This window comes from Pseudorasbora parva, chromosome 19 (genome assembly GCF_024679245.1).
Source record: "Pseudorasbora parva isolate DD20220531a chromosome 19, ASM2467924v1, whole genome shotgun sequence".
NCBI classification, from domain to species: Eukaryota; Metazoa; Chordata; class Actinopteri; order Cypriniformes; family Gobionidae; genus Pseudorasbora; species Pseudorasbora parva.
Genome location: NC_090190.1, coordinates 11930251 through 11944925, shown reverse-complemented (window position 1 = coordinate 11944925; position 14675 = coordinate 11930251). Strand labels below are relative to the sequence as shown.

General features: G+C 38.3%; 1 protein-coding gene across 1 annotated transcript; it reads left to right on the top strand.

The window, feature by feature from the left end:
* Positions 1–10604: 10604 nt before the first annotated feature.
* rpl30 (ribosomal protein L30) lies at positions 10605–11330 on the top strand. The gene is made up of 3 exons (XM_067426202.1): positions 10605–10788; positions 10895–11025; positions 11227–11330. The coding sequence occupies exons 1-3, from the start codon at positions 10685–10687 to the stop codon at positions 11277–11279; spliced, it is 288 nt and encodes a 95-aa protein (XP_067282303.1). The 5' UTR covers positions 10605–10684; the 3' UTR covers positions 11280–11330.
* The last annotated feature ends 3345 nt before the right edge of the window (positions 11331–14675 follow it).

Genomic DNA, 14675 nt, shown 5'->3' with positions numbered 1-14675 from the left:
AGTACACTTCACATCAAATTAAGTTAATATATATTGAACAATGAATGATATTCAGAATACAGATTGTTTTAAAACAGTTTTAAATAAATTGATGATGACAGTACAAATTTGAATACTTTATAAAGTAATATGGGAGATTATGAAAATTTGTAAGTTCTTGGTAAAATTATAACAATTTTGGTGTAAGTGGCAAAGGAAGGCTAGTGAGGATTTGATGAGAAGTATCACTGCCAGATGACAAATCAACAGGGTTAAGATGTTGGTCATTTGGAGCTTACGCCTAAAGAGTTTTAATGGACAAGACATTGAAATAAAAATGTTACTTTAAAGGAAACCCTAATGAATGGATTTTGAATGGTTTACTAAATAACATGGGTTTGAAAAGTTATTTTGAAAAATAATTGGTATTGAGTATGATTAAGCACAATGTCACAAGATAAAGATGTGAACAAGCTGAATGAATGTAATACAAATGGATAATATGTCACTTTGATGAAGTTTTCAACATTAACAATTTTATGGTTATGTTAATTTTAAGTTAAAAAAAAATGATGTGGGCTATCATGAGTGAAAACTGGATTTGATGGAAAAAGCAAGTGTAACAAAAAGGTTTGAGTATGTGGAAATCTATGTGGAAAAGAAAATGGAGTTATGAAAATGGTTTTAACAAGAAGGTTATGAACATGTTTGGGAAAGAAATAAATAGGATGTGAAATTAAGATGGTACATGTATGTAGACTGTAAACTGAAGGATGTTTTATGCAGAGACTGAATGTAATTGGATGGATTATGATGCCTATTTATTTTGTTTATTTTTATTTCAGACCACTATTGTTTAGAAGATGAAAAAGTTCTGTGTTTTGAAAGAAATGTGTTTAAAATCCCTCTTTTTAGATGAGATATCTTGGTATTTATAATGGGGTGGTATTTAACATGGGGTGCTAATGTAGTATGTCCTCTTGAGGATGAATATGTGCTTATTGTAATCAATCAAGCCATTGATAAAACCAAATTAGATGAGATTAATAATGGTTGAAGTTAAATCCCTTGTTGAAGTTAAATTGGTAGACCAACTTTAGGGGGTCATTGGGACCCCAAAATTGGCCTTTAGGAGGGAGTGAAGGGGGGATTTTGAAATCCACTGCCGCTTCAATATACCTGTATATATTTATATCCTAATTAACTTCATAATCAAAACTTTAATCAATATTTATCCTGTATTATTATAATGATTCTATCCAGTTATGATTTTGTTTTAGTTTCTTGTTTTCTAAAGTGTGTATTTGGTCTCTGAGGAGTGACTGAGGGTCTGGCCTAGAGATGTGTGATGTGTCACTAAACTGGCAACAAGGTCGTGTGTTTGGATTTGAGGTATCACACACCCCTAACATGTCAGGAGTGGAGTAACAGCGTTTGCTCACTTAGCCCGGCTTCCAGATATGAAATATGGATTTGTCTTTCATTTAATTTATTATGTTTTATTCCTTTTATATTTCCTTTTACTGAAACACTAAAGACTCAAGATGAATATTGCCTGTACTATTGTGTGTCCCTCTCACTAAATGAAAGCACATGTTATCAGTATGTTTTGGTAAGAACTGGTTAGAACTGGAGCTTAATCAGCTCCAACCTTGGAGAGACTGTGTATCTGTGTATGTGCGCAATATTCTATGTTACAGATCAGAATGGTGTTCAATGGGCACCCTAAGAGATGGGTGGACTTGTTGTTCTGGGCAAGCTGGCGCCTGCTCCAGATCTGGAAGGTCACTGCGGGCCTAATTCTGGGTGAAAGCATCAACAAGTGACACGTCAGTGGAAACGTGCATCAGATTAACTGACTCGAGTGGAAATTTACCATGACTGTGCATTGGCTCTGAGCCAATCAGAACCATCCACATTGCAGTAATGACGTGGATAAGACCTTGAAAACGGTATAACTGTTGGGACAATTGTATGTACGATAGGGCGAGGCAACGAGACGGTGAGAGAGGGAGCGCGGCCTACGAACTCCTTGTGAGACTTGAAGCTGGCTTCTGCTTTTGAAACTGCAAACTATTCTTAAGTAAATTTTTCTTTTATTTAATTGCAATCCTGACTCTGTCTTCATTTCTTCACTACTGGTCCTGGGTCATAAGCTGTTAACCCCTAACAGTCTCCACTGCTAAAACAACATACTACCACAACAAAATCAACAATTGCTCTGACTCTCGCAAACTCTTTAAAACATTCTCCTCTCTCCTTTGTCCTCCTCCTCCCCCTCCTTCATCAACTCTTACAGCTGATGACTTTGCATCATTTTTCACAAACAAAACAGCTCTCATTAGCAAACAGTTCTCCTCATCACAAACTGACACGCACATCTCAACAACTAACACAAACACGCTTCCATCCTTCTCTCCACTCTCCGAGGCAGATATTTCTAAACTCATCCTTTCCAATCACCCTACTACCTGTCCACTTGATCCTATACCCACTCACCTCCTTCAGGCTATTTCTTCTTCAATCACTCCTGCACTCACTCACATTGTCAACACTTCTCTTCACACGGGAACATTTCCCACAGCATTTAAGCAGGCTCGGGTAACCCCACTGCTTAAGAAACCCTCTCTGAATCCAGCACTTTTAGAAAACTAAAGTGTTCGTATCGCTGCCTGTCTGACAGACATTTCTGACTGGATGAAAGAGCATCATCTTAAACTCAATCTTGCAAAGACAGAATTACTTGTTTTCTCAACCAACCCAGCACTTCATCAAAATTTCTACATTCAGCTTGGTTCATCGACCATAACTCCATCAAGGACAGCCAGGAACCTTGGAGTTGTGATTGATGACCAGTTAAACTTCACTGACCACATTACTGCAACAGCCCGGTCCTGCAGATTTGCTTTATACAACATTAGAAAGATCAGACCCTTCCTATCAGAACAGGCTGCACAACTCCTGGTTCAAGCTCTTGTTCTCTCCAGACTGGATTATTGTAATGCTCTTCTGGCTGGGCTTCCAGCATGCACTATCAAACCCTTGCAGCTGATCCAGAATGCAGCGGCGAGAGTGGTCTTTAATGAGCCGAAGAGAGCGCATGTTACGCCTCTCTTCATCAAACTGCACTGGTTGCCAATGGCTGCTCGCATCAAATTCAAGGAACTAGTTCTCGCCTACAAAACAACCACTGGCTCTGCACCAATATACCTAAACTCACTTGTTCAAACTTACACACCCTCCAGAAGCTTGCGTTCTGCGAGCGAGCGGCGCCTCGTGGTTCCATCCCAAAGAGGCATGAAATCGCTCTCACGGACATTTTCCTGGACCGTTCCCACCTGGTGGAATGACCTGCCGATCTCTATTCGTGCTGCCGAGTCTGTAGCCATTTTTAAAAAACATCTTAAGACACATCTTTTCCAATAGCACTTACTGATCACCACAGCAACGACCAAAAAGCGCACACTCCTGGAGATCATATCTACGTCTCTCATCCGGATTTGTGCCTTCAGGCGGGTATGTTACATAGTTATCATAACTATCAGAATCCAGTGTTCTGTATTTTGCGTACGTGAGTTTTTGTTGTAGATGGCTATTGCTGCGCGTTTAGCTAGAATGCCATACAAAACCAACCCATTGGGCCACTGAATCTGCATTAACGACAACAGCTGGGGCAACAGCCTTAGTCCTAATGGGTTGTTATCATAGCTATCAAAATCCAGTGTTCGGCATTTTGCGTACGTGAGTTTTTGTTGTAGATGTCTAAATTTTTTTAAAAAAAAATAAAAAATTTGTGTACTGTGCTAATTGAGATTTCTTACAGCTCTTACAGGTTGTTGGCCTTGTCTGTTTCGTTGCTTCTATTACTCTCCCCTTTTTTGTAAGTCGCTTTGGATAAAAGCGTCTGCTAAATGATTAAATGTAAATCCTACGCCAACTCAGGAGGTGGTGTAGGCCTACACAGGTTTTGAGTTAGTGCGAAAATCTGCAGAAAAACAATTCCTAACAAACACCACAAAACGCACTGACACATATATGCTATATTATGACCCACTATAAAAAAAACAACAACGTAGTAATTATAAACTTCAGTGTTTATTTTTGTGCAACATGGACTTCAATGTTTAATTTGTGTGATACCTAAGCATTTGATTTGTAGGCATATGTATTCCTCCAGTTGCGAGCCTGTGCGCTTTACCTGACGTTTCAGGGTCCGTTAAGTCCAAAAGACCATAGGGTGTCCCATTGGTCCCATTCGTCGTTTAATCTTATTAAAGAAGGCTGCTTGTGAGCGCCCCCTTTGTGGCCGTTATGCGCCCTCGATGCGCACTTCAGCTGAGGCCGCAAGTTTGCGAGCTATCCAGAGGACTTCTACCTGGCAGTCAAAGCGGCATTACGTCGTGAAAGTGCGGACTCAGAGGAAGACCGTGAGGTAGTGAAGGCGAAATGAAGCTTTGTGAAGCACCAAGGCTTTGAGGCTTTCCCCTCAACTGTATCGTAAAAAGGTTCATTACTCGAAGCTTTTCAACACGGAGCACGCTAACGACATCTTGTGGTCAAAAGTTGAAAAGTTGTGGTCAATTGTTTCATGTAACAATTCACTTTGTGAAATCCACAAAAGCAATAAAAATGTTTTTTTTTTCTTCCATTTGTTAATTTAGTAGGATACTTACAACATGTGAACAAACAAGCCTATTAATGAATTTATGAAGAAAAAAAATGGGACAAATTAACATGTAGGCTATAGAAACAATTTTTGTGAATCTGCTTTGATCAACACATACAGCCTTATTTAAATCAACTTTAGCCTTAGTCCTAAACCTATGAATTCATAGGCAAGGCTCATGTAGGCATATATAATCAAAATAAAATAAAATAAAATAATTGTGGAATGGTGAAGTGCTTGTGAACTGGGGAGTTTTGATTTTGTGGGAAATTGAAGAAATCAAAGATTTTTATTAAGGAACAGAACTGTAAAATGCCAGGGCAAGTGGATGTCTCTTTATCATAGCTGAAGCGAAGCAAAATGATTTTCTAACATTGAAGCAACAACTATGACATCGGTCGTTGCGTAAGCATTTTGAACCGTGAGAGACATTCTGCGTAAGTTGAAGGGTGAGTAAATCATGGGATAATTATAATTTTTGGGCGAGCTATCAGTTTAAAGGGTCAGTGTGTAGTATTTATGAAGATCTTTTGACAGAAATGCAATATAACATAAAAAAGACCTGTGCCGTTTATGTTTTTTATTACCTTAGAATGAGCCATTTCTATCACAGCGGGTACCCTTATAGTGAAGTCACCAATTTGTGCCGTCATGCTTACAGCCCTAAATGGACATACTTCTCATACTTTTTTAATGTTTTTTAATTTTTACTCAATTTTTTCTATTTAGTTTTATTTGTAAATGTACCAAATGCAGTTACTCAAATATTTAGGGGCGTAGCCATCTTTTCTGAAGTGAGGGGACAGAAATGTCGTAATACCAATTTTTTTTTTTGGGCCGATATAATTTATCGCATAAATTAAGTAAGATATCAAATACACTGCTGAACAATAACCACTAATATCTATAATATTATTCTCCTATTTTTTATGCCAATTTTATAATTGATTTATACACTACACACACTTCAGCATTAAGTCTCCATAGATTTTATGTAATGTAAAAAAAATAAACATTTTGATGTAAACCAGCTGTTCTCTATGTGAATTTATAAACTCTAAAAAATTCTGAGTAAAAAACAACCCAATGTTGGGTCAAATATGGACTAACCCAGCAGTTGGGTTGTTTTAACCGATTGGGTTGTCTTGAGCAAAAATTTAACCCAACCGCAGGATTTAAACAACCCAATCGCTGGGTTAGTTCATATTTGACCCAACATTGGGTTAAAACAACCCAGCATTTTTTAGAGTGTAGTAAAATGCAATTTATTCCTGTGATCAAAGCTGAATTTATCATCATTACTCCAGTCTTCAGTGTCACATGATCCTTCACTAATCATTCCCATATGATGATTTTGATGATCAACACACATTTGTGATTTTTATCAGTTGTGCTGCTCATGGTGAATCTTACATTTTGTGGAAACCATCTAAACATTTGTGGTAAAATTAAAAAAAGATAGAAATGAATACTTTTATTGATCAGACATGCATTCAATTGATCACAAGTGATATTTTTAATATTACAAAAGATAATAATTTATTTAATAAATGCAAATAAATGCTGTCCATTGAACTTTCTATTTATCAAAGAATCCTGAAAAATCATCACTCATAACGATTGTTTTCCTTCAGCCACAGCTCTAGCATGACAGGGTATTACTTCTACGAATCCACTTTTGCACTTCTGTGAGAGCGCCCTCCTCATATTTAGATGCGAATAAAATGAAAGGTCATGCATAGATTATTTTTGTCTCTGATTTTAAATCTTAATGTATTCACATTGGTTTCTATGTAAATACACTTGCCCGTGACCTCAAAAAGCGCTCTATCAACCGAGATTAGAGAAGGTTGTCTTTAGCGTCCCTGTTAATTTGCCCGCCGCTGCGCAGGTAGCGTCGGTTCGAATCCCGCTCGGAGCGTGTCGATTAGGATTGGTGAGACCCAGTAAAAGTGCGGGGTCCCCCCTCCCCCTCCCCCTCCCCCTCCCCCGCGAAATCTTCGCCCATGCAGATAGATTTTTTTTTTTTTACTATAGGCTACATTTACTCAGTTTATACGGTGTATAGCCCCGTTTCCACCACAGGAACTTTACCCAGGAACTAGGAACTTTGGGTGGTACTTCGTGTGTTTAGACCGCAGGAACCAGGGTCTAAATGAAGTTCCGGGTAAATATTTCCCCCTCCAAACGGCCCTGCTCGCGAGGTAGTACTTTTTCAAAGTTCAGGAACTTTCGAGGGCGGGACTTGGGCGCTGAACATGCTGATTGGTTGAGCTCACGCAGAATTTTAGTTCAACGGGCATTTTTAAAAGTCTTTTGCGAGGCTCGTTCTGCGTTCAGTAAATATCAGTCTTGCTCTCTGTCTGGTGGAGCGCGGTCGTCTCAGCCATCTCACGTTCAATGTCCGTAATAGCTGATAATAATATACATTGTCATTTTAAATCTAGCTTTACAAGCTTTCTGAATATGTTGCATGCTGCTGAATCTGCATATTAGTGCTCTTTTCTGTCGTTGTTAATTACCTGGTAAACCTATACATAACCAGCAAAAGCAGCACAGCTTGAATCTCTTCCATATTCGTTATTAATTTTTTTTCACCATGTAAACGACCTGACCGATTACTTTTAAGTGTGCGTCCTTACATGACGTGACGGCGCGCGCCGCGCTCATGTTGACAAGAGAGGAAAGTAAATTTTTCTGAGGGGTAAACTTTTTATTTCGTGAGTTATGAAGATAATGTTGGAGTAATGACACCGCGTATATTGCCCCGGGCAGTTTTTACTTTAACTGCGCCTGACAGAAGATTTTTTTTTTCTGAGATGATTATTACACTTTTACATTATTACTACAACAAATAGCTATAAATAATACTGTATTAGTCCTGGTGGCCGTTAAGAGTTGCTATGGCTACAGTTAACACATTCAGCTGCTGGAGAGAATTTTTGATGCGGCAGACAAACTGCACGTGACAAAATGATTGTGATTGCGATTGAAAGTCACATGTAAACACCAGATCGGTTTAGATCTTAAAAATGATTACTGTCCTTCACTGATTTGGAGGAGCAGTCGCGCAGTCCTACATCACCAGACTAATTTGCCTAATCTTCTCGGAACTTTATCGCGGTCGAAACGCAGACAGCTGCAGGTCTGGGGGGGAGAAAAGTTCCTGTAAAAAAGTTCCTGGTACAAATTGTTCCGGGTTATTTTGGTGGAAACGGGGCTTATGCAATTGATTTCACTGCTTTACACTTGCTAAAAATCATAGTAGGCCCTAGCCTAATATTTAGAGTGTGTTAATTGCACCACCGCTAGATCCCGCTAAATTTCACACACTGCACCTTTAAGTTTATCTTGAGTCACCCCCTGTTGGTTGGTTTAAAAAGGCACTGACAGAATTTTTATTTTGGGTGAACTATCTGTATAAAAAAAGACAAACAAAAAGCACTAAAATAATTAAAAATCAAGACATTTCTTATTTTGAATTCACTCACCCCTTCATTGTCTTGAAAAACCTAGATTAACCTGGTAACCTAATTTCAAATGTGTGATTTCTGAACATGCAGTTGTGTAGGCTACATTTATAAAAATCATATAACTACATAAACATCTTTATAATATATTTTAGGTAGCGTGATGGATTGACCATTGTCCAGGGTGTCGCCCGGCTGTGGCACAAGCACAAGACGCTTAACACAACCCTCCAGAATATAAAGCGGTTTGGATGATGGATGCATGTTTCTAGGTGTGCCAAATTCTAGAATATTTTATCAGGTGGACATTTTGAGTTAAAAAAAAAAAAACACAAAAAAACTCACCTTTATTATTTCTTATCCAGTACATCACAAACAACTGAAGTGTCATGGGAGCTACGAATATAGTAGTGGACAATAAGGATTCTTGGTAGCTAGATCCTTGGATCCAAAAGGCTGAGAACCACTGGCTGAGCTCCGAAGCTCTATAAGACTACAGGTCCCAGAGTGAATGTTTTGATATCTGTTGATCTCGAGGCTTCGTGGTCTCGCGATGCGGGCGTGTGAGGTTTACGCGCGCGGTGCACGCTGGAAGTCCTTTCTCTACGAGGCCATCTTGGGTGATCAGGAGGTAAGCGCGGCTCTGCTGAAAATTATAAATTATTCCTTTTAAAAGGTTTATGAAGAATACGAACGCATTATTTTGAAATTGTAGATCTTAATTAATCGTCTCTTTTGTGTTAAGGTTGGCCAGATCGGACTAATCAGGAAAAATGGTGGCCGCAAAGAAACGGTGAGTGGAGCGCGTTACTACGCGTGCCGGAGAACTTCACGTGGAAGCTCCCACAGGCCTGATTATCAAAAAACTGAAGTGTTTATATGCATAAATACTGATATTTATGATAATTGTTACGTAGTTTAATTGATACGAGACATACTGTGCTAATGTTTATCTTTGGTTGCTGGCGTGGTGGTCTGTGGGCTGAATGTGAGCTAGGTTAAAGCACGCAAATGCTTGACAGTGTGATTCTAGTTGACGAAATGGCTTTTATATAATAAATCCATTGTTAACAATAATGTATTGTGTCTCTAGAAAACACAGGTCTTTATCAGAGTAACGTTTATTATCGTCAACTAAAAGCCCTGTCAATAAATAATCGCACCCTAATGTATAACGGGAGCAATAACTTGTTAGTTAGACAGAATTGAAATATGGTTGTCTGTGAAACAGACATGAGAGAAAGTGCTCATGTGACCATAAGTGAAGTTAACTTAATAGTGTTATTGGTTTTTATTTGCTTAAGAAATGTAATTGTGTTAAAGAATGTATGATAGAAAAGATTAATACACAGGATTCACACCTCAATCAAAAGAATGACTGATAATTTGACATCAGTTGCATGTTTATGAGACTAAACCTGTTTATTTCAAAGTCATTGCAAAGCTTTCCCCCCCTCTTTTTTAAGTGAGAGACAATTGAATCATCAAACAGAATCACATTCCTCTGATTTGTCTTTGCATCAGATTGAAAAATAAGTGTTAGCCTGATAAGCTAGACCCACATCAAGATGTTTGGTCTGGAAACACCATTCACAGGGCTCATTTCGAGGGGCGGGATAAATGGCTGTCTTTCAAACCCTCTGCACGCAATAGGATAGTGCTACAACCAACCAGAGCATTGTGAAGCGGAGCTTGTTGATAGATAACATTTGCCGTATCCGGTCGGCAAAACTCAGAACACATGCCTTTTTAAGAATTACTTCAGTGCCGTTCTTTTCTCAGAGAAAAGCTTAACTTTAAGTCTTCCAGAGTCGTCGTCTTCCTGATTCGAAAGACCACTGTTTGACAGCTTCTGTGTTTACTAGTAGCATGAAAGCGCAACTCTGCTGTCATTATGTTAAGCCCCACCCACCGAGTCTATACACGATGTAATTGGCCCAACCAGACTTTGGTTTTTACTGCTCAGAACTGTTTTGAGAGTTGCTAGACGGTACTAGCGGCAGATTAATTTGCTGCTGTTAGGGTGCGTCTAGATTTCTAGGCTGAAAAGGATTGAAAACCATTTATATGATAGTTGTTTGTTCATAAGGGTTACATAAGATCATAAATGTACATGTACACAATAATTGTGACAATTCTTGGGAGATAAAAGGGAATCAGACTTTTTTAATAAAATGTTATGTTATAAATGGTTGAAAGAACCGGAGCTTCCATTCAGAGAGCATCTTAACATTTCCAGCTTCATAAAGTGTATATATAGTATCAACAAGCAATTGTGAAATACTTGATGTTTTGGTGGACCATTAAAATCAGTTGTCTAGCTTATGAAACAACGGCTAGTATATCTAACTGTAAGTCCAAACTTTGAGGACCCTAACATTTGCAATAGTAGGTCACAAATCTACCTTGGTTTTAAATATTAAGTATTGTCAAAAGTTATTCCAAATTTGAAGCCTTGAACAAGTCAACAGGTATTTCTTGACATTGTGCTGTTGGTGTATTTATAGTTTTGTGCAATATCTTGCAGAAAAAGTCCCTGGAGTCCATCAACTCTAGACTGCAGCTTGTGATGAAGAGCGGTAAATACGTTCTCGGATACAAGCAGTCCCAGAAAATGATTCGCCAAGGAAAAGCCAAGCTGGTAATCCTAGCCAACAACTGTCCTGCTCTGAGGTGTGTGCCGTTTTCCTGTTTTAATATTTCTGTCGATCTGCTGTCAAAATCCAAATATTTTTGTGCAGGTTGAGAATAATCTTAATCATTCGTGATATTTTTCCAGGAAATCTGAGATTGAGTACTACGCTATGTTGGCCAAAACCGGAGTCCATCATTACAGCGGAAACAACATTGAGCTCGGCACAGCCTGTGGCAAATACTACAGGGTGTGCACATTGGCCATCATTGACCCTGGTGTGTATTCATGCATCAGTTCTCTTCACTGGCAGAACTGATATGACTCTTGTAAACTTGTTTGACTGTAACGTTCCCTGTCATACTGTAATGTTACTTTTGGACTAGTGGTCAATTTTATGTTCAAGTCAATATAAATTTAAAGTGTTGCTGGTATGTTTTTTTTTTCTGTAAGTAATGCCCTCTCTCTTGCGTTCACAGGCGATTCTGACATCATCAGAAGCATGCCAGACCAGCAGCAGGGGGAGAAGTAGAGCCATTTCCACCAGATCTTTATGTATAAATAAAATTGGTTGAAACGGTCATTGTGGTTTTGGGTTATTTTTGTTTCAGCCTTTGTTCAGGCTTAAAGTGCTTAATGGATAAATGGCATGGGAGACGGTTATAATTTTTTTTAAACATCTGTTCATCTCTGATAATGTTGAGAAATGGGATATTCATCTTAATTTTGTTTACTTGCTATGATTCAGTTATCTGTGGTTTTGTTTATTAAAGAAAGGTCACCTTTTTGAAATCCTGGATATGCGTTTATGGGATATGTGTATTTTCCTAATGTCCAGACTTTCTTCTTAGTTCTCACTATTAGCTGGAAACATTTATCGCTCCCACTCGCTATATATATATATATATATATATATATATATATATAATATATGAGACGCATACTTAATTCAACTTGTTTCAGTGCGGTAGATTAATTGTTAAAATAATATAAATCTATTTTCTGAATCAAATTAGTTATTTACTTAAACCTGTAATTTACAGTTTTCTGAATTGCTTTGGTACTTTTTTTAAACCATCTTAACATTTTCTAAACTATTAAGTGCAAATGTCACAACTATTTGCTGGAACATTTGAACAATGTACAAATGTAACTTCCCAAAACATTTAATGCATGATTCAAAAACCTAGTTATTGCGTCAGTAAATTGGCCAATGCCACCAATATAAAAAGTGTCACTGGACAAGATATAGACGAGACAAAATTAGCTTTTTCAACAGTAGGTAAAAAAGAAATGTGAAAAGTAAACATTGTAGTACACAAATGTCATGTCTATATGATTCCAAACTTGATCAGTAAGATTGTGAATTGTATTTGGCAGGTCATTTGCCAATTTATCAGACGTTACAAACATTCTAGTTCAGATATTTAAGGAATACATGTCTGAGATTTTGATAAATGGATCATTTTGCATGTGCAATGTTTAGAAGTTGTGAACAATTTCATTGAGAATCAACTCATCGTTGTGATCAATAAATCAGTTTTGTAGAAAATGTAGTCAAAATTGTAGACTTTATTAAATTGTAGGATTTACTCTTGCACACTAAAACGTTGCTGAAAATGACATAACATGATTTTACCATTAGAGGGCGCAAAATCATTAACCTCGGCTCTTCATTTTCATCTCTTCATTTTATAAGAACATGCGATGCATTACAACACTTTTGTAAGAAGAATACACTGTTTTTGTTTTGAACATTTCTGTATTCCGAGCAATCCTAAATGAAAGCCATGAGGTACGTACATAGTTGATTTAACTGAAAAAGATAAGTTCTATAACAGCATTTTAAATCGCCACCAAATCAGTTTTGCTCATGTTTTTCAATTTAATCTTGAATGGCACAGATTTGTCAATCGAATATATCATAAAATTAGAAGAGGCTGGCATTTGTCCTTTAAAGATTTAAAGATAAAATATTTAATTAGCTTCAAACTGAATTAAAACCCCAAATAATGAACAGTTACATATTAATTCCATCCAATTCAGGCACTGAACTGAAATACAGGGCAAACATGAAAAATCAGACGAGTATGGGATAATTGTATTAAAATTTCTGTCTACTAGTGTTAATGAAGTTTATTTCAAATTTAAATTGTTTACATAGCCCCCAATGATTGAACACAGCCCCCGGCATTCGACATGATGGCAATATTGTAGGATGATGAGGCATTAAAAACGTGACATACTTTTTTTCAGACCGAACTAAAATCTGACAGGCCTAAAGCGCTTGAGCAGAGAAAACATCAAAAGCTCTCTTCAGTGAAGTGATTGCCCTAGTTTCCCCAGTCACGTGTCGTCAGTTTCGAAGTCTAATTCTTAAATACCCACACAGATAATTATAATCACCGTCAACGGAGCGTGTTCAGTGAACTTGCAAAAAATAAAAGGATAAACAGGGAACTGAAATGATGTACATGAGATCTGAACAGTGCTTCAGAAAAGACATCAGTCTGTTTTTTAGACACTAAAGGGTCACTGGGCAGTATCCTTGAAATCCGAACCATCAAAAATAGGTCAGTGGATGAAGTGTATATATTGTAAATTCTAACAACCACAGTAATTGCTAAACCCCTGACATAGTTCTTCTGCTCGTGCAGAAATTAAAGTGAATCTTTTTCCTCTGACCATGCAAATGAAAGGCAGATTTTAGTCAATCAAACTTAGGCCTACTAATAGCCTACTAGTCACTATAATAATGAGTAATACAATTTATATTGTATACTTAAACAATTACGATTTTTAAACAATTTATTCGATTACATACACTGATCAGGGATAACATTATGACCACCTTCCTAATGTTAAATGGACTGCATTTACATAGCGCTTTCAACAGACACTATGACCATATAAAGCGCTTTACATTTTGCCTTACATTCTTCCATTCATGCAGCGAAGGCAATGTCACTGTCAGCCATGTAAAGCACCATCCACCATCTCGTAGGGTTAGGTGTCTTGCTCATGGTCAGGTGGAATTGGGGACTGAACCACCAATCTTCTGGTTTATAGGCAACATGCATGAACCACTGAGCCACTGCCACCCACTATTACTAATATTGTTTTGGTCCCCTTTTTGCTGCCAAAACAGCCCTGACCCATCAAGGCATGTACTCCACTAGACCCCTTTGCACCAATATGTTAGCAGCAGATCCTTTAAGCCTTGTAGGCGAGGTGGGGCCTCCATGAATCAGACTTGTTTGTTCAGCACATCCCACAGATGCTTGATTGGATTGAGATCTGGGGAATTTTGAGGCCAAGTCAACACCTCAAATAAGTTGTGCTCAAACCATTCCTGAACCATTTTTGCTTTGTGACAGGGCGCATAATCCTGCTGAAAGAGGCCACAGACACCAGGGGATACCATTTCCATGAAAGGGTGTACATGGTCTGCAACAATGCTTAGGTAGGTGGTACATGTTAAGGTAACATCTACATGGATGGCAGGACCAACGTTTTCCCAGCAGAACATTGCATCACACTGCCTCCGCCGCCTTGCCTTCTTCCCATAGTGCATCCGCCATCTGTTCCCCATACAGGTAAGCAATGCACACGCACGCACTCGTCCCATCCTCATGATGTAAAAGAAAACGTGATTCATCAGACCAGGCCACCTTCTACCATTGCTCAGTGGTCCAGTTCTGACGCTCACGTGCCCACTGTTGATGCTTTTGGCAGTGGACAGGGGTCAGCTGGGCACCCTGACTGGTCTGCAGCTATGCTGCCCCATACACAACAAACTGCAATGCACTGTTTATTCTGACACCTTTCTATCAGAACCAGCTTTAAAGCTACACTGTGCGATATTTTCCCCATCTAGCAGTGAAAAGGTATATGACCATCCAGCGAATAATAGTTTCTGTTCCTCTCA